General features: G+C 36.7%; 1 protein-coding gene across 13 annotated transcripts in view; it reads left to right on the top strand.

The window, feature by feature from the left end:
• Window positions 1-20,778, top strand: part of WWP1 (WW domain containing E3 ubiquitin protein ligase 1) — a 114,371-nt gene that overhangs the window by 82,879 nt on the left and 10,714 nt on the right. For all 13 annotated transcript variants that reach the window (XM_072734366.1, XM_072734367.1, XM_072734370.1 and 10 more), the window contains 8 exons: window positions 55-183; window positions 1,733-1,808; window positions 1,911-1,982; window positions 3,801-3,889; window positions 7,382-7,541; window positions 10,753-10,886; window positions 10,972-11,112; window positions 16,533-16,653. In XM_072734366.1, coding sequence (XP_072590467.1) covers window positions 55-183; window positions 1,733-1,808; window positions 1,911-1,982; window positions 3,801-3,889; window positions 7,382-7,541; window positions 10,753-10,886; window positions 10,972-11,112; window positions 16,533-16,653 — 922 coding nt within the window. The remainder of the gene's footprint in view (window positions 1-54; window positions 184-1,732; window positions 1,809-1,910; window positions 1,983-3,800; window positions 3,890-7,381; window positions 7,542-10,752; window positions 10,887-10,971; window positions 11,113-16,532; window positions 16,654-20,778) is intronic.

Genomic DNA, 20,778 nt, shown 5'->3' with positions numbered 1-20,778 from the left:
ATGTCTTTAGTGCATAGAAAATGTTCACCTTGTGATTGTAACTTTGTCTTTTAGCTTACAGAATGAAGAACCCCTGCCAGAAGGCTGGGAAATTAGATATACTCGGGAAGGTGTTAGGTACTTTGTTGATCATAATACAAGAACAACAACATTCAAAGATCCTCGCAATGGAAAATCATCCGTGTAAGTGAAAACCTGAAATTCTTAAATGTTGTTTAATGAGGTAGCCTCAAGTTTAGCAACAGATTTGTACTTTGTGGATCAAGAAAACCTGTATAAGTAATAGCCCAGTATACCTATCTTTGCTTTACGTTATTACAGAATGAATTTGTAGTGCATAATGTGGTAATAATAACAATAGCAGATATTTATCTAGTGATTGCTATATGCAGAGGATTGCTCTAAGCACTTGTAGAAACTAGCTCATTTTATTTCTCAACAACCCTTTGAGGTTGATAATACTATTTTCCCTTTTTCAGTGCAGAAACTGAGGTTTAGGGAGCATAACTAACTTGTTCAAAATCAGACAGAAGGGAATGGAGCTGATTTCAGACCAAGGCAGTCTATTCACAGAGTATTGTGTTCATAACTGCCACATCATGCTACTGTAGTGTGAAGGAATGAGAAGTCAACAAATCTGAATTTTCCAGATAAAAATATCCTTTAAAATATCTTAAATATCTTAAAAATATCTTAGATTCACCTTCATCCTCATTCTTAGGTGTGATTTCTTTGCATCACTAAGAAGAAAGAAGCAACCATAAAAGGGGTTTTTGCTTTTGTTTTGTTGCAAATTCCTACTGTCACACCTGCCCACCTACCAGCATGTCTTCCCTCTTGATCCTATAGATGAACTATCTTTGTTCCTATCAAAGGCCCATCCCTTTGCTGGCACTCCAGATCTTTCCCTCCCTTTCCCATTTAATTGCCCCAACAATTATCATCTTTCTGTACTCCATCATCAGGTTCTCTTCCTCTATTGAATGATTCTCATCAGCTGCTATTTCTCCTAGATGAAAAATAAGTAAAACACAGCTTTTCATTTTTCAAATTAATTCAGTGAAAACTCACTTCTTTTGCTGCTCTGAAAGCATTGTCTGTACATTGCTGTTTCTAATTTCTCTTTCAAACAGACCACAAGGAAGTTCCACTAACCCTGAACTTGTTTTTTTTTTTTTTTTTAAATTTTTATTTATTTATGATAGTCATACACACAGAGAGAGAGAGAGAGAGAGAGAGGCAGACACACAGGCAGAGGGAGAAGCAGGCTCCATGCACCGGGAGCCCGACGTGGGATTCGATCCCAGGTCTCCAGGATCGCACCCTGGGCCAAAGGCAGGCGCTAAACCGCTGCGCCACCCAGGGATCCCAACCCTGAACTTGTTAAGGGCACCAGTGACCTCCACATTGCTAATGGTTAATCCAGGGGTTGGTTGCTGTTCTGTCTCACTTGATTTAGGAGCATTTGACACAATACATTTCTACCTACTTCAACTTCAGAATGTGTCCAGAATCTTCTTACATCTTTACAAAAGACCCATCCATACATACTTCTCACTGTATGTGTGTTCTTATTGTTCAAGCCTCTTGGCCCATTAAATGTGTCTTCTTTCCTAGCAAATAACTTTCCTGTGGTCATTTGTAGGACTCTGGTATACTCCATTTTCATACTTAATATTACATATCTAATTTTATTCTGAATTAATATTTGGTTTCTTTTTTTTTTCTTTAGAACTAAAGGTGGTCCACAGATTGCTTATGAACGCAGCTTTAGATGGAAACTTGCTCACTTCCGTTATTTGTGCCAGGTACTACAGTGGTAAATAAATCTTATATTCATTATAATTTAGTCTTTATACTATATATACACTACAGCTTACATGATATCATGATGTTATTTTTGTTTTTAGTCTAATGCACTACCCAGTCACGTAAAGATCAATGTGTCCCGGCAGACACTGTTCGAAGATTCCTTCCAACAGGTAAGGAAGATTTTATCAGAATAAACAATACAGCTTGTTCAGTTATATTCTATATATATAAAGGGAGTTAGGGTTTAAAAATTTTAAACCATGACTGCCAGTTACTGAGTGTCCATTATAATAATAGTCCTAATAAACCCCATCATGTATTGAGTGATTGCCAGTGCTTGGCCCTGGCATCTTACATTTATCCTTTAATTCATTATCACAACATCCCTTTGAGGTAGCTCTTATCATTATGTCCATTTTAAATAAAGCTTAAACAGCTTCTGGAACAAGTTGATACATTTTGACACTAAATTTTCTGAGATTTTATTAACTCAAACAAGTCTTGATAATACTACCAAATTAAAATTGAATCAGTATAGATACTCTGTTCCATTTAAGTATTCTTCAGTAACCCTAATGTTCATTCTTACCTCTTGTAGGTTTGTTTAAAGGTTATGGTCTTAGAGAGACCTTGTCTGAGCTCAGTAGTTAAGATGGCAGTCCCTGCTCACCTCCCTCATAGTCCCATTCTAGCCATTTATGCTACTTTATTCTTTCAATAACACTTAGCACCACTTGACCCATTTTATTTGTTTCCCTTACTAGAAGGTAAGCTCCATGGGAGCACAAACTACCTCACTTACTGCTGTTATGCTCAGTACCTAGAATAGTGTCTTGCATAAAGCAAGTATTCAGTAAACATTTGGTGAATGAATAAATGAATGTAATATGTCTGCCTTTCCTGAATCATCTATATATATAGATATATAAAGGTAAAATATCAAAATATTAAATTTTTTTCTGATGATGTGGAGAATTTTTCATAAAAGTCTTCTCATTCCTCTCCCAAAAGTATTACAGTGATGAATTGAAAGCCCCTGTGTATACATGTACACAGGGACTTGTACATAAACAAGCCAAAATAGCAGCATTCTAAAGTCAGAGATGTTTAAATCCTAGTTTAATTTTACTAGCTGTTGGAATTTGGGCAAGATACTTAATGTAGCTATTATCAAAACTTTTTTTTGGTTGGAGTTAATTCTTAGCTTGCTCTAAGTTCTTGAGCTTTATTGTAGTTTGAGCTTTATTGTAGTAAGTTGTACATCCAAGTCACGAAAGACTTTATTTTGCCTTGTCCTCTGGTGTGGGGAGAATGATGGTCTATTTGATGTGCATGACTGCCTATGAGGCAAAGTTCTGCTGGTGAGCTGTGCCGTCACACAAACATCAGTCTTGGCTTTGGTTTTGACAGATGTGTGGTGGAAGTAGTTAATTGTTATCCAGAAGTAAAACCTGTTTGCTAGTAATCCAATGTAAGGCATTAAAGACTATGGAAATTGGATATGGGTATTGTATAAATAATTCTTTGCTTTAGCTGACTGAGTCCCTTTCCTACTGAGAAATGGAATATGTGGTATAAGCAGGACCCAGAACAAGCTCTTTGCTTCTTATCAGATGTTGCCAGTTAAAAAAGTATAAGTCACCTTTTACAAGATTCTGGTAATTTGGGGCGTGACAGGGGAAGGACTATTTTCTCAACTTAAAAGCTTTCTGTGTCACTCTTCCTCTGTTGCCACTGATCCAAAGTAGAACTACCGTTTAATACTAAAAGAGGGGAAAGAGATTTTAGAAGGTAAATCACAGAAAGCTTAATAGAGTAAGGTACATCTCTACTAGTTTGTGGAACATACCAGTTTATCTCTTGAGTTAAAGGCATTGTACAAGATAAGGAAATGTGTTATTTTGGAAGTGGAGATTAAATTTAAATTGAATTGTTTTGGAAGAAACTTGTGCTGTATGAGTGCTTAAGTATCCATGTTTTTGTTTTAGATTATGGCATTAAAACCCTATGACTTGAGAAGGCGATTATATGTAATATTTAGAGGAGAAGAAGGACTTGATTATGGTGGTCTAGCAAGGTAAAATAAACGCACATTTGCTTTGAAATAAGTATGTCTCCATTGTATGCATTGGGTGTATTCTTGAAAAGATACTTTTTTTTCAGTAGCAATCCAGTTATTTTAAAAACAAAAGTTAAAATATTAGCACAATTCTAGAGGTAACTGTTAATACTATCTTATTTATCTTATACATTTTCTCTGCATATATATAAATTTGTATGTATGTGTGATATAGTATATATTTGCTGGTTTTTTTTTTTTTTTGAAACCGAATTGATCATACAACATGTACAATATAGCAACTTCATTTTATCGTTTTATATCTCATGGACATCTTTTCATAGCCTGTTTGGAGCTATTAATACTCTCCTTTGTTTTATGACACTAATACTTCTCTCATTTAATGGTTGCATAATATTACATTGTATGCAGATACCAAAATTAATGGATCTTAATTATTGCTATTGTAACAGTATATGTTAGTTTTATGTTTGTGTTTTAATCCAATCTGAGCCCTTTTGAGAATAGTTTTTCACATTCATTAAATAGATTGTTAAAGTGGGAAATGTGAAGCAGTAAGAGTGGGAAATCCTTTTTTTTTTTAATGAACAACTTTTTTGCTTTGCCCACACCTAATTTGACAAGTTTATTTTTAAGCAGAACACTTTCATTAAATCTTTTAAAAGAATTAAACCTGCTTTTCATAGGAACAAATCTTTTTAAACTAGTATTTCAGAAGTGTACAGAATTACAAAAATCATAATTTTAGTATAGCAGGCAAAAAGAGATAGGTGGGAGCATATATGTGCAATTATCAGAGGTTTGCTTAATTAACATATTTTCTCCTTGAATGTATTACTAAGCTTTTTCAGAAAAGAAACACTACCTATCACAGTAAATGTTCATATCACATCTGTTGTGATTTATCTCAATTCAGAAATGTTCAGACATTAAAAAATAGGTATATCTTAGAAATGAAATGTACTATTTTTACTGTCTGACTTTATAACATTCATACACTTGTCTGCACTCATAGTTACCTCAACTATTTGGGTTTAGTTTTATGTTTTGAAGGTTTAAATGCACATATCCAGTTACTCCATACCATGATTTTCTTATTCCCAAATTCTTAATTTTGATTCATGTATTATTTTTAATTTATTTAGGATTTCACAAGGGTGATATACTCCTTTAGTTTTGCATGTTTGAAAATGTATTTTCTGTTGCTTTTGTATATAAACAACTTCACTAGATGCAAATTTCTTATGCAACTCCAGTTTCTCTACTCCTCTGTAGACATTGCTTCACGGTCTTCTAGCACTGAATGTTAACAACACTATGCAGTGGAAGGACAGCCCCTTGTAGGAAACTTTTTCTTTGGGTGCCTACACAGTCCTTTTCCTTGAAGTTCATTAATTTCATTATTGATTGTTTTATATCTTTTCTTAGGAACATATTAAAATCTTTCTTAATTTAAGGGAAATTTTCTTCTATTATGTCTTTGAAAATTTTTTCTGTTCCATTTGTTCCATTTTTCTTCAGGAACATCAGTCATGGGTATGTGGAATCTTCTTTGTCAGTCTTACATGTCTGTCATCTTTTCTCTGATTATTTTTATCTGTGTGCTTTTCCACTTTGTTTCAATTTTCTCAAACCTATCCTCATGTCACTGTATGCAGTACTGCCCTACATTTTGTTGCTTCTAATGTGATTTTTCTTCATTAGTGGCTTTACTGTTTTCTTCATTTTCTTCTCTAGGCTCTGCTAGCTCATCTGTTGTCTCATAATTTTCTAACCTCTCTCTTTAGTTTATTTGAGAATATAGGAAAGGATATGTTGAAAATGAACTCTTCCACCTCTTGTTAGTTAGAATTTTTCCTTCTTTTCTTTTAGTGTCAGGATATATAGGTCAGATACCATGTTATAGGCATTCTTCTTTTGAACATATTCCATTTTCTCTGGGCTGCTGTTTGCTAAAAGTGATTTGCAGCAACTAGAAAGTTTATTTCTAGTTTTTTTTGTGTCTAAACACATTCTCACAGACCTGTCAATCCTTTCCCTGGGGGGCATGTCTTACCTCAACCTTGTCCCAGTGGGAAGTCACGTGGTTCAACTGCTATATTGGGACTGAATTAAGTTTGGTTAATTGGTGTTTTGTCATTTCTTAGTTGATTTTTTATAGGGAGAGACTCCCTTCTCTACCTATTAGGCAGTTTCTGAGATTGTATTTTTAAAGCTTTATAAAGAAAAGCTTTTGTAAATGGGTTTCCAGGCTAGATCTGGCCTGCTTAATAATGTCTCCCATTGTGATTTTTTAACTTTTTCAATTATTTGACAGCATTAAAGAAAATCACTAGATTATGCTTAAGAATCAAGATTTCTGGCTTCTCTTTAAAAACCTTAGACCCACATTCCCACCTTCTCACATGACATCAATTGGCTGAATCTCAGTAGCTGATTCAGCCCTGTAGGTTAGATACATTCTTTTTCATTTCACTCTGTGCCCACCACTGCCCTGTCATCTAAGGACAATGATTATCTGCCTAGAAAGAATTCTTCCTTAAAAGTAGTAATAACTTTTATCAGGAATACAATGAAGAATGAGGGGTTGTGGTTAAGCAGAGAATATGAGGCCTGTGTAGAGAAGGAAACCACTTACTGATGGTCACTATAAGCATTTGAGCTTGGAACCCTGCTTTAGAAGTAATTTCTTTTAAAGAGAGTGTTGCAGATTGGATTTATTTTGTGTTATGAATTATTAATCTTTTATCTAGTTGGATTTCATGTATTCAACTTTGATAAATGAGGCAGCATAGGTGGTAATAAGTTAGAGTATGCTTATCACATTGAAAGATTTCGTGTTTTTAATTTTAGTTCCATTTGTAATACATTGGCAATAAATGTAAAACTTTTGTAGCAGTAATGCTATCTATGTCAGTATCACCAACAAATAATTACTAAAACCTATTGCATATAGATCCTAGAATGCCTGTGAGTTAAGGATACAAAAATATATATGAAGACATGGCTTTTCCTTTTGAGGAGCTTCTAGTCTAGTGGATGGGCAGGTCATGCATGTATGGGAAGATGAATAATATTGTGGTTGTTATCACAATACCACAAAGTATTCAGTGATTGATACAAATCAATATGCTGAAAGTTGCTTCAAAAAATTGCTGAAGCAGGATATATCTAAGTTGACTGAAAGCAAAAGTGGGACCTACCCAGGCTGAGCTGACACTGAGGAGACATACTCAAATGAAAGTTACAGCATAGACAGAAGCATGATATCTATGAGTGGCACTGAGTTTGTGGTTTGGCATCACAGGAACTGCAGGTGACTGGATAGAGGGTCAGATCATAGGAAGACTTAACTGGAGCACTGAGGAATTGGGCAGTGAAGTTGTTAAAGGCTGTTGAGCAGAGATATGATATGTGCATGGGTATATTTAAGATGTTTTTAAATTCATGTATGTATGAATGCTAAAAAATAATATTACTTTCTTTTAGAGAATGGTTTTTCTTGCTTTCACATGAAGTTTTGAACCCCATGTATTGCTTATTTGAGTATGCTGGCAAGAACAACTATTGTCTACAAATAAATCCAGCATCAACCATTAATCCAGACCATCTCTCATACTTCTGTTTTATTGGTCGCTTTATTGCTATGGTGAGTCCTAATTTTCCTTTATTTATTTATTTATTCATTTATTTATTCAAACTTGCTTATTTCAAAAATATTTTAGGGAGGACTTAAAAAAATGATCCATGTTGTCCTTGATTGTGTATATTTACAAATTTTGTTACCAAGGAAGTTTGCCTAGAAAGAAGAACAGCATATTTTTTGAGTATCTGTATGAAATCAAGATTGTGAATATGAGAATTATTAATGTAGCTGCTTAGGTATTAAAAGTCCTTTGATTTTATAGGTAAAGCTTGATTACAGTGTGACTTTTTCTGTATAAAAGGAAAATCTGAGTTGTATAACAATTGCACCTGACTGATATTTTGGGAGTTTTCAGAACTTTGCAGAAGCTCTTGTGGGACTATTGTCTTTTCAGAAATATTTGTGTTTATTTGTACATTTTATGTTTATTCACTCAGCAAATATTTATTGAGCACCTACTATGGCATCATAGTATGACATAGAGGAAACCATGAAGAAAAGACGTAGTCCCTGCTCTCAGTATCTAAATTCTATTAGAGGGAGACAGAATAACACATAAGTATGTGCTGAGGGAAAAGGAGTGTTGCTTTTTTATATGGCATGATTAGAGGAAACCTCTCTGAGGGGTAGCACATAAAGAGAAATGTGAAAGCAAGGGATTGAATGATGCATATATCTTGGAGAATGACTTTCTAGGCAGAAGGAACAGCAAGAAAAAGGTTCCAAAGTGAAATTACATTTTTGATTAAAAAATAGTATGCATGGAACAGAGTATATGAGAAAGAATTTGACCAGAGATGGGGCTACTAAGTCTACTTGCTGCTGTGTAGAAAAGAGACTAATTAGGGGCAGAGGAAAGCAACAGTGGAAGCAGAGAGACCATTTGCCACAATCCAGGTGAGAGGTGATAGTGTCTTGGACTTGAGTAATATAGCAAAGGAGGTAGGGAGAAGTGGTTTGGTTTCTGGAACTAACAGAACTTTCAGACGGCTTAAATTCACAGCGTGAGAGAGTCAAGTATGGCACCAAAATTTATGGCCTGTGTGTCTGGTTGCATTTGCTGTATTGTAAGGTGGCAGGGTTGTGGCAAGAGCACATTTTTGGGGTTGGGAAAAATCAAAATTCAAATTTGGAAAAAATGTAGGTCTAACCTCCAAATGGAGATATATAATAGGTAGTTGAGTATAAAAGTCTGGCAATGAGGGCGTATCTAGCTAGGTTAGGGCTATGTGATTATTTAAGGAATAAGAGTAGACAGAGAAGAAATTTAAGGACATTTGCAAGTAAGTCATGGAGATGGGAAGGAACCAGCAAAAGAGCTGAGGCAGAGGAGGTAGGAGAATCAAACAAACAAGAACAGTTACTAGAAGACGAAGGAAGATGACCAGCCCTGTCCAGAGTGCTGGTATGGTGAGCAACATGAGATCTTAGAAGTAACCATTTGATTTGGCCAGTGGAAAGATATTCAGGAGCAGTAGAGAGGAACAGTTGATTGGTGGGAGGGAAATCCAGAGAAAATGGGAAGAGAAATGGAGATGACAAATATAAACAAATATTTTAAGGAAGTTTGCTGTAAAGGATGATAGGGAAATTGGGTGGTATCTAGAAATAGATATGGAATCGAGAATGGGAGGAGAATAAAATATTTACATGCAGATAATCATGATTAAGTAAGAAAAGAGAATTTGATGAGGTCAAAGAGATAGGGAATACAGGAGCAGTGATCTTGAGTAAGAGAAAAAGCAAGACCATTAGCTCAGAGTGAGAAGTAGAGAAAAGAACTATTTGAGGAATGAAATAGTCACCCAGGAGAGTGACTGCAGTGGGGAAATAATGATTATCAGGCTCCCACCAAGCTCCCACTGGAGATTGTTGGTCATGAACTAGTCAGCATGGTTGTATGTGCATTTCTAGCATGTTCCGGTACCTAGGCACAGGCATGGAGTAGGTTAAGGGTTGTGTTTAGCTGGGCTTTGGATTTTGCCAGAAATTCATTGAGGAGAGGCTGGGTTTGAAGGTATACAAGAGAGTAATTTTAATGATTGATGATGGAGTCAAAACTGAATAAGGGGAGAAATAACTTTTTTGAGAAGCTGAGAAACAGTGATAAGGTTCCATGTATTCTTTAGATTCCGGTGGAGTCAAAAATTGCAAAAGGCAGTGAGCTAGAAAATTAGGTGTGGTTCAAATTGAGTTTGTGAAGGAAAACAGTTATTGCTAGTAACAGTATCTAAGGTCATTGATGTCAAGAATGTTTAGATGTTGAAATGTCCAAAATTATGATGGTAGTGTAGAAGAACACGTCATTGAGGGAGTAACAAGGAGAAACCCAGAGATCTACAGTTGATGACAGCAACGTGAGGGTGAGGGTGGTGAGCCACTAATGGCAGTATGAAGCCATGAGTTGGAAGACGGGCACATTTGAGGAGGAGGAATTAGTAATGAGGAGCAACACCTGCCCTACTTCCAGGCGTGGTGACATGAAGGGGATGGGAGAGAAACAGCACGGAGGACTTGAGGGGAAACAAGTCTTCAGAAAAGTGCCAGAGGTTTGTTAAATCAAGGTGCTAAAGGATCTTCAGTGAACAAGTTGAGTATCTGGGGGATTTTGTTAATGATGGATTACAAACTTCAAAGGGCAAATCATAGAGATGGTTTTGGGAGTGAGGGGAGGTGTGAGAAATGGAATTGGATTTTGAAATGGATGGGCAATTGGTGGTGAGAGTTGGGGTGCTGAGAGGGTCTGGCACTTCCTGTGTTGGCTGTTGTGAGCAACAGTGAAAGCAAATGGAGTTAGTCCTGCAAATCTCTTAAGCAACTGTGGTCAGAAAGGAGTAGAAGGAGGGGTCTTGTCTTGCTGATGTATGCACAGGAGCCCTGAGGTTTTTTCCTATATTTCTGCATCCAGGTAGGTAACTTAATTTATAAAACATCCTAGAAAGAGTGGGGGTTTTGTTCCTTTACCGTCCTCGTTGACAGTTATCGATAGGATGTGATAGAGCTAAATGTTTGAAGTCATTTAACTTTGTATTTTGTGTTTCATACTTAATACATTTCATGTAATATTTTGGTTTTCATGATTTATGCCGGTTGCTTATTTAAGTGCTTATTTTGGCCTGTGAAGCCTCATGTTTTCTCTGTTATCATTGTGCTCTAAATAAGAAAATTGTTGTTTTATAAATTTTTAAGTAAAAATTTTTATTTCTCTTGGCAGGCACTTTTTCATGGGAAGTTTATTGATACTGGTTTCTCTTTACCATTCTACAAGCGTATGCTAAGTAAAAAACTGACTATTAAGGATTTGGAATCTATTGATACTGAATTTTATAACTCCCTTATCTGGATAAGGTTTGAAGATTTATCTTTCAATAAGGCATTTTCTTAAAGTCAACTTAGATACATTAATTAATCAATGTATATTTGTATCACCTAGAGACAACAACATTGAAGAATGTGGCTTAGAAATGTACTTTTCTGTTGACATGGAAATTTTGGGAAAGGTTACTTCACATGACCTGAAGCTGGGAGGTTCCAATATCCTGGTGACTGAGGAGAACAAAGATGAATATATTGGGTAAGGTGATACACCTGATTGACCTGAATCTCTAGAACTTCTAGAGCATGTCAGAACTAACTCCTCTGTCTGTACCTTTAATTTTATCCCATGTTCACTCCTCTGGGAAGCTGTTCCCGCATTCATTCCCCCTTTCACTTATCCTTTTTTGCATTTGCGCTCTACTCCATCTTGGTCTGTTTATAAACATGCTCAAAAATTCAAATGTACTAAAATAACTTCTCTTGCCTCTAATGTACATTTATTTAAGTTCTTCTCAACAGTACCAGTGTTCTTGAAATAAAGGAATAAATGGTGACCTTCATTTTCCCACTCGCTTGTGCTGTATGCATTCTACCTTTGTCCAGATCAAAAATTATAGAGCAGTGGGGCTTAAAAGGGCTTTGCAAAGACTGTGAAGCTTTTTTATTTCTAGGTGAAGCACCCAGGGTGCTCTTTCAGGTTGTAGCAAAGCCCAGCCTGAACCCCAGGCTCTGACCAGCAGCCCGATGCTCATTCCTCTTCCAGCTCACTTTTCCTCTTTAACTTACTCTTTTCATAGGACCTGCCAAGCCCCTGTTTTGAAACCCTTTATTTTCTTGAATTCCATGATCCTGCACCATAGAAATTTTCTTCACATTTTCTGCAATGATGGTTACCTAAACCCCAATTTCGTAGCTATGCATGCTTCCCAGGTTCTTTATTCAACCTGCTTCTCTACATAGCCTGCTACCGTGGCTTCAGTTTTCTATTTAGGTAGTATCTTCAGATACTTAAGGTGTAATTTCCATTTGCCAGCAAGGTAAATCCGTACCTTTCCAGAATAGAACCAGATAGTAAATATTTCAGGCTTGTGAGCCACATACAGTCTCTCTCGGAACTACTCCACTCTGCTATTGTAGCACAAAAGCACATAGAATATGAAGAGATACTTGTAGCTATGTTCCAGGAAAACTACTGAGGACTCTGAAATGTGATTTCAAATTATGAGATATTCTTTCAATATTTTCTCAGCCATTTTTAAAAAGTAAAGACTATTCTTAGCCCACATGCTGTGTATAAAAAACTGATGACAGGCTGGAGTGGGCCCATGGGCCACAGTTTGCCAACTCCTCAACACGTCAAAATCAAAATTCTCAATTTGTTTTCCTGTTGCCTCACTTGACCTGTCTCTGTTGATGATACTATCATTTTTATGCTCTTTCAGGCTTGGATTCTCAGTGTCACCTTTGTCTCAAATTTTTATGTTGTTCTTGATATTTGTTTTAAAAATGGGATCATATCATACATGTTACTGTCTAGCTTGATTATTCCATCCTCCACATCAGTAAAGAGAGATCTAACACATTTTCTAATAGCTAGATTAATTATGATATATCCATCTGTCTTTTTTGCTAGTAGGTATTCAGGTTGTGTCCAGTTTGGGCTACTACAAAGGCAACACAAAACTTCCTTAAGCATAACTCTGTATACCTGCTGCTTTTGTCTTTGTGGAATAGATTTCTGAAGTGAGATAATTCAGTCAAAGACTCTTTAATAGGGATCCCTGGGTGGCGCAGCGGTTTGGCACCTGCCTTTGGCCCAGGGCGCAATCCTGGAGACCCAGGATCGAATCCCATGTCGGGCTCCCAGTGCATGGAGCCTGCTTCTCCCTCTGACTATGTCTCTGCCTCTCTCTCTGTGTGTGACTATCATAAAAAAAAAAAAAAAAATCAAAGACTCTTTAATAGATATTGGTGTGTTGCTTTCCCAGAAGGTCATAATTATCTTTTTTTCTCTTTTTAACCCATAAGTTGCTATGGCCTTTGAATTTCACATCCTTAATGTCTCCCTGTTTATTAAATAAATGCAGCCATTCTATGTGGCATTCTAGGCCTCTGGCTTCCTATTTTTCTGCTAAACTACTGTTGTCCAATTGGAGTTAAGCCAATGACTGATTTTCTTCTTTGTATATATTTGTATTCTCTGACATATTTCTGTTTTGCTTATTTGTCATGCAGTAAGCATTTATTACTCTTACTGGCAAAAACAATATAGCTATTTACATTTTGAAAACATATTTATAAGGATGGTTCATAAGGCACTGGGCTTTCTGTACTTAAGCCTTAAACTTTCCACAGGATCCAACAGTAGTTACGTAATAGCGTAACTGAAGCATTTTTAAAAATACTGTCAATATTTTCAAATAACGAAAACAGATTAAATACAGTTTCAACATATGAAGTTCATATTTAGTTCACTACTTTGAATTTTATGTATTGTGTTAAGGTGATCACCTTATCTGTATAACACCTGTTACAAAAAGTTAATTTTTCTAAAGTCTTATCTGTATAACACCTGTTATAAAAAGTTAATATCTAATCCTGAATATAAACAATCTTTGGATAATTTCGTTTCAGTCTCTGAAACCGTAACAGACTTTTTAATCTTGTATTTTAATCTTGCTCTTTATGTGAGACTTTATGCTATTATGTGAGACTACTCTTCTTTTTAAATTGTGATATTTTGTTTCTAGTGTACAGAGTAGGACCTCCATGAATCTATGAGTAAATGAATGGTAGAAAGATGTATGAAGTGCTTTCGGAATCCAGAGTGAGAAAGAAGTCATTGATTCTGTTGGGAGAACTGAGGAAAGTTCTTCATAGGACATTGCGTATGTTAGGTCTGAAAAGACAAATGGGAGCTTGCCTGGTAGATGGAGAGTTTTGGGGGGAGGGAAATAGCAGGAGCAGAGGAATTTTTTTTAAAGATTTTATTTATTCATGAGAGACACAGAGAGAGAGACAGAGACAGAGAGAGAGAGAGAGAGGCAGAGACATAGGCAGAGGAAGAAGCAGGCTCCATGCAGGGAGCCCGATATGGGACTCAATCCTGGGACTCCAGGATCACGCTCTGGGCCGAAGGCAGGTGCTAAACTGCTGAGCCACCCAGGGATCCCCTTGGAGCAGAGGAATTGAGGTATTAAAGGGATTAGTTTATCCTGAGAATTCTACAACCACAGCACTGTGGTAATAGTATCATGGTGAGAAATAGTGGCTAGCTAGGAGCCTCAGGTCGTAGCCAGATTGTATATTAGTCTAAGGAAATTCTTATGTCTAAGAAACCTGGAGTTTGCTCTAATATGAGTCATGAAAAACTAACCAAAACCAAGATGAGGTGATGAGAATTGTTTTTGGAAGGCTAATTCTGGTATCTTTGTGGAGGATGACCTGGGAGGGATAGATGGATGGAAGAGAGTGGTTAGGGATCAGAACATAGGTAAGAGGCTCTTTCATTCTTCTTGTGGTTGAGTATCATAGACCTGAAATAGGACACAGTAGACATAAATGAAGGAATGGATTTTTTTTTTTAATTTTTATTTATTTATGATAGTCACAGAGAGAGAGAGAGGCAGAGACACAGGCAGAGGGAGAAGCAGGCTCCATGCACCGGAAGCCCGATGTGGGACTCGATCCCGGGTCTCCAGGATCGCGCCCCGGGCCAAAGGCAGGCGCCAAACCGCTACGCCACCCAGGGATCCCCAGGAATGGATTTTTAAGGATGTTATAGGAATACATTAGTTCAGATTTAAAGATCAGTTACATATAGTGAGGAAAATACTAGCAAATGAAATATTTGAAGTTTCTGGATTGGTTAACAGTTGCATGTGTTAGCAGGATATCCAAGGAAGGAGGACTTTATATCTTAGTATCTTAGGAGGAAATCAGGATTTGGGAATTCAAGAATGACTGGCTTTTCTGTGATGATTAATAGTTTAGGTAATTAATGATATCATGTTTAGGTAGTTAAAAGAAAAGAAAAGAAGGCAGAGATCGCAGTGATACCAACATCTATGGAACAGTGAAACCAATGAAGGAAATTAAGAAATAGCCAGAGTTAGATCAGATCAGGAATGGTGGTATTGCCAGACCAGGGAAAAACTGGAGTCGGCTTGTGAATGCCAGTGCCCAGTGTTACAGGACGTTCATGCATAGGAGTGATTTTGAAGAGGGCCTAGGGCTTGGCAATTAGAGTTCTTTGGTGATATTTATGAAGAAAGGGTTTTTTTCCCCCCTAGAAGAGATGTTGAAAGCCCCAGACCATTACAGTGGTTTAAAATTTGGGTAAATAGGAGGTGAGAAGTGGAGGCAGTGAAGTATAAACTTTTATTAGGAGTGGTGGTAAAGAGAGAGAGAATAGTTAAGAGGAAACACTGGGGGTCACCTGCATGGCTCAGTGGTTGAGCGTCTGCCTTTGGCTCAGGTCATGATCCCGGGGTCCTGGGATTGAGTCTCACATCAGGCTCCACTGATGGGAGGGAGCCTGCTTCTCTCTCTTCCTATGTCTCTGCCTCTCTCTCTGTGTGTCTCCCATGAATAAATAAATAAAACATTAAAAAAACATAAAAACACTGGGTTGAAGGAAGGGTTTTGAAAAGTAATAGTCTAGCACCCATGTGGGCAAGTGGGAAGTGAGATGGGAAGGTAGAGTGGAGGGCATGGGCAAAAGAGGGCAAGGCATTGATGAACAGCTGTAGAGGCAGCAAGGATGTAAGGTTTGCCTCAGCAGAGAAGACCAGCTTCCTCTGGGACCCAGTGTCGGTAAACAGCCTTTCCTTTTATCTGGCAGCTTCTCCCCATCACTAGTCCTGCGCTGTTCCTCCAGAGACCTCCAGACCCATCTACTGTCAGAGGGGCCCTTTGTGGAGATCCTGCAGCACCGTACAGATTCTCTTCCTTCTTTTTTATTATACTTCCTCCTCTACATCTGCTTGATATGTCGCCTCAGAATATTTTTATTTTCATCTTACATACGATTTTTTTCCATCCTGTTAGGAAATCTTTGCATTCTCTGTAATAGCATGTAAAGAACCAATTCTCCAGCTTTAAGCCTTCTCAAGTCTTCCTTGGCAAATGCTTGGCTGGAAGGAAAACCTGTAGAATGAGGAGCCTTTCCCTTACTGTGTTAGCACACGATATTTGGTATTCTTTGTTTACACACGAACAGGAAAGAAGTGCTCAAATGTGGCTGTGTTATTGACAGAAAACTTCCTATTTTGAAAAGCATCCTTGGGGATCCCTGGGTAGGTCAGTGGTTTAGCGCCACCTTCAGCCTGGGGCCTGATCCTGGAGACCCGGGATCAAGCCCCACATCGGGCTCCCTGCATGGAGCCTGCTTCTCCCTCTGCCTGTATCTCTATCTCTCTCTTCTCTTTCTGTCTCTCATGAGTGAATAAATAAATAAAATCTTAAGAAAAAGCATCCTTCTTAGCTGCTGATGTGCTAGAACTGATTTCCTCATGGAGAAGCACATTAACTCTTAAACTACTTACATACACACATCAGCATATATATGTGTTATATATAGTATATTTGGAAAAAGGAATTTCAAAAGTACTTTGTTTCTAAGCATTTACCTCACATAACAAATTAACTATTTTTAAATGCTGTCTTTATTTTCAGTTTAATGACAGAGTGGCGTTTTTCTCGAGGAGTGCAGGAACAGACCAAAGCTTTCCTTGATGGTTTCAATGAAGTTGTCCCTCTTCAGTGGCTTCAGTACTTTGATGAAAAAGAATTGGAGGTTAGGCTCTTTTATTATGCTATTTAGGAAATGTTACTGGGAGGATGGACTGTTTTTGTGCTTCCACAGAAGGATGTCCACGCGTTTTTAAATGACATGGCACAACCTTGAATCCTCATTCATGTCATGGGTGAGGGGGGTATTGAAATCCCAGCATGGGATGGTGGTCTTAAGTGTCATGATAATGTCATGGGCACAGAATCATTAATCAGTGCCTGCTATTAGGCGTACTCAAGGTGAATGCAACCTTCCTAATAACTTGGGGGACTTCATGAAACCCTGGTTTACTAGTGAAGTTGCCCCAAAGATCAGTTTTTTAGGTCATAATTCTTAGTCACCGTAACTGTATTTAGACTTGTTAGAAGTATATTAGAAATTCTTTTGAAGGGGGATGGGAGAGAGTAAAATACACATAACAAAATTTATCATTTTAAACATTTTTTAAGTGTACAATTCAATAATGTTAAGTATATTCACATTATTGTGCAGCCAATCTCGAGGCTTTTTTCATTTTGCAAAACTGAAATTCTGTATACATTAAACAACTCCCCATTTCTACTCCGGCCCCACTGTTCTACTTAGTATGAGTTTGACTACTCTTGGTATCTCCTATAAGTGAAATCATGCAGTATTTGTCTTACTGTGACTGGCTTATTTCACTGGAAATAATGTCCTCATAGTTTATTGCTATTGTAGCATGTATAAAATTTTCTTTCCTTTTTAGGGCTGAATAATATTCCATTGTACGTACATACCACGTTTTGTTTATCCATTTATCAGTCAGTGGATATTTGGTTTGCTTTGTTTGGTTTTGATGAATAATACTGCTACAAATATGGATATATAGATACCTCTTTAGGATATACACCCAGCAGTAGTCTTGCTGGATCATAAAGTAATTATATATTTAATTATTTGAGGAACTCCCACACTGCTTTCTACAGTGGCTGTACTGGGTTATATTCCCACCAAAAGTATGCGAGAGTTCCAATTTCTTCACATCTTTGCCCACACCTGATATTTTCTGCTTTGTTATAGTAGCTAACCCTGATGGGTATACGGTGATAACCCATTGTGGTTTTTGGTTCATATTTCTCAAATGATTAGTTATGGTGAATTCCTCAAGTCTTCTTTCCCCATATAGGTTAGAACATAGGCAGGGCTGTTAGATTAGCAGAAACACATCAGAAGAAAAGAATGGTTAGATATTTTTTAGAGTACTGTTAATCTTTCTTTTAATCATAGACTTCATTAAAGAATCTGAAAAAATTTAAATAATTTTGTGTCTTCAAAGTGCATACACCTAAAATATTCCATACCCCCCTTAAGAACCCCTATTTTAGAGGCCCACCAAGTGAAAGAGGGATGTTACAGCCAGAGTCCCACCATTAGAGCACAGATGAAACCAAGATAGTAGATCTGAAAGGAGGTGAATAGGTGCATACTTTTTTATATACCCTTGGTAGAGTTTACAGTTGTCTCACACATGGCCCTGTGAAATAGCTGGGCCATATGATAATTTCCTTTTATGCATAAGGACACTAAAGCGCTTATTGGTTACTGATGCCTTTAGCTCATAGTAGAGCTGTGAGAAAGTACAGATCTTTTTTGTTGTTGTTTTGCTTTGAGTTTTATTCCTAGTCTTTTTCTTCTACTTCCATATCTCTTAACCATGAATATTCACGATAATGGGCATGCATAACATTATGTGAAGTAATGATTATTCATAGTCATGCCCCTTTACAAATTAAAATCTGTTTAAGATAATGTAATAATCATTCTTTGTAAAAATTCTCATTACACTAGAAATAGAAGGCAACTTTCTCAGTTTGTTAAAGGGTATCAACAAAAAAAGATAACAACCCTGACATCATTCTATATGGTGATACCATGAATATTTCATTTTGAGATTGGGAACAGGGGCAAAGATGTCTACTCTCATCCTTTATATTGCCCCATTGTACTAGATGGCCCAGCCAGTGCAGGGAGGCAAAAGTAGAAATAAAAAGCAAAGAAGTAAAATGGCCTTTATTCATGGTAACATGATTGTCAACTTAGAAAATCCTAAGGAACCTACCAAAAAAAAAAAAAACCCGTGAATTTAGCAAGAGTACAAGATAGAAGAAGGCCAATAATTTAAAAATCAAGTGTATATCTTCTGTGTGCCAGCAACACTTGGAAATTGAAATCATAAGGTTTTTTTTATTAAAGCACTCAAAAAATAAATTTAACCAAGGGCATGCAAGAACTCTATACTTAAAAACACAAAAACATAAAACATTGCTCAGAAAAATTAAAGAGAACTTTAATAAATGTTTAATAAATAACATCATGTTATGTATTGGAAGACTCAACATTATAAAATGTCACTTCTCTCCTAATTTATCTGTATATTCAACACCATCCCAATCAGCATCCCAAGAAAATTTTTTGTAGAAATTGACAGGCTGATTCTAAAATTACAAGGAAATGCAAAGGTGGTAGATAAGCTAAAACAATTAATTTTGAAAAAGGAAAACTTGGAGGTTGTTCACTACCTGATTTCAGAAATTATTACTAAGCCATAATAATTAAGATAGTATGGTATTTTTGAAAGGATACACAAGTATATCAGTGAAACAGAAGAGAGTCCAGAAATAGACCCACACATATATATTATCAATTGATTTTCAACAGAAGTGCTAATATTTTTCAGTGGGGAAAGAGAAAAAGTCTTTTAAACAAATGATGCTGCATCAACTAAATGTCCATGTTAGAAAATTAACCTTGATCCTCACTTTAGCCTTAAGAAAGATTAATTTAAAATATAAATATGGGGATCCCTGGGTGGCGCAGCGGTTTGGCGCCTGCCTTTGGCCCAGGGCGCGATCCTGGAGACCCAGGATCGAGTCCCACATCGGGCTCCCGGTGCGTGGAGCCTGCTTCTCCCTCTGCCTATGTCTCTGTCTTTCTCTCTCTCTCTCTCTCTCTGTGTGACTATCATAAATAAATAAAAAATAAAATAAAAATAAAATAAATAAAATATAAATATGAAAGCTGGAAAAAGAAAAATCTTAGTATGGGCAGAAGGTTTTAGGAAGAACACAAAACAATTAGCCACACATCATATTTTGTGTTATATATATATATATATATATATATATATATATATATATATATATTCATATACTCTTACAGCTTAGTAAAAAGACAAATTTTGTAGAATGGGGGAAGACTCACTTTATAAAGGAAGCTATGATGGCAGGTAAACACACGAAACCTCATTCATTACTGGGGAATGTGAATTAAAACTAAATGAAATACCACTTTGGGATAATGTTAGAAGATTCTTACAATGTGATACACATGAGCCTCTGGTGCCCTAGCAGTTCCACTATTAGGTATTTACTCAAGTGAAATAAAATACATATTCATACAAAGATTTTTCCATAAATGTTCATCACAACTTTATCAAAGCCAGAAACTTGAAGTAACTTCTAAATGACCATTAAGAAGTAAATGGGATAAGTAAATTGTTGTATAGTCGCATAATGAAATACCACCTAGCAACATGAAAGAAGTATGGTACCCACAACAATGTGGATGAATCTCATAAACATTGTGTTGATGCGGGGAGCCAGAGGGTGGAGATAACAGAAAAATGGTGTGTGTGTGTGTGTGTGTGTGTGTGTGTGTGTGTGTGTGTGTGTGTGTAGCATTCTCAAAAATTTAATCTGTGATGATATCATTGATGACATTGAGCCAAAGATGAGGATGGTGTTTTTGACTACAAAACGGGACCTAATCGGAATATTCTTCATCTTGATTGTGGTGGTGGTTACATAGGTGTATATATCTGTCAAAACTCATCTAACTCTATACTTAAAATACATTCATGTCATTGCATATAAATTGTAGCTCAAAATTGATTTGTGAAGAAGTGAGTAAGTATTAGACTATCTTATTATGCCAAAATTAGCTTTCATCCCATATGTGGTGTACTAGGCTTACTTGAAAATTTCACATAGAATATTTTATTCCCAAAGTCTGGAAGAGTTAGTAACAGGAATTCGTATATATTTTTATTTATTTGTTTTTATTTAAATTCAATTTGCCAACATACAGTATAACACCCAGTTGCTCATC

This window comes from Vulpes vulpes, chromosome 13, assembly GCF_048418805.1.
Source record: "Vulpes vulpes isolate BD-2025 chromosome 13, VulVul3, whole genome shotgun sequence".
In the NCBI taxonomy this organism is placed as follows: Eukaryota; Metazoa; Chordata; class Mammalia; order Carnivora; family Canidae; genus Vulpes; species Vulpes vulpes.
This window is presented reverse-complemented; position numbering and strand designations above follow the sequence as displayed.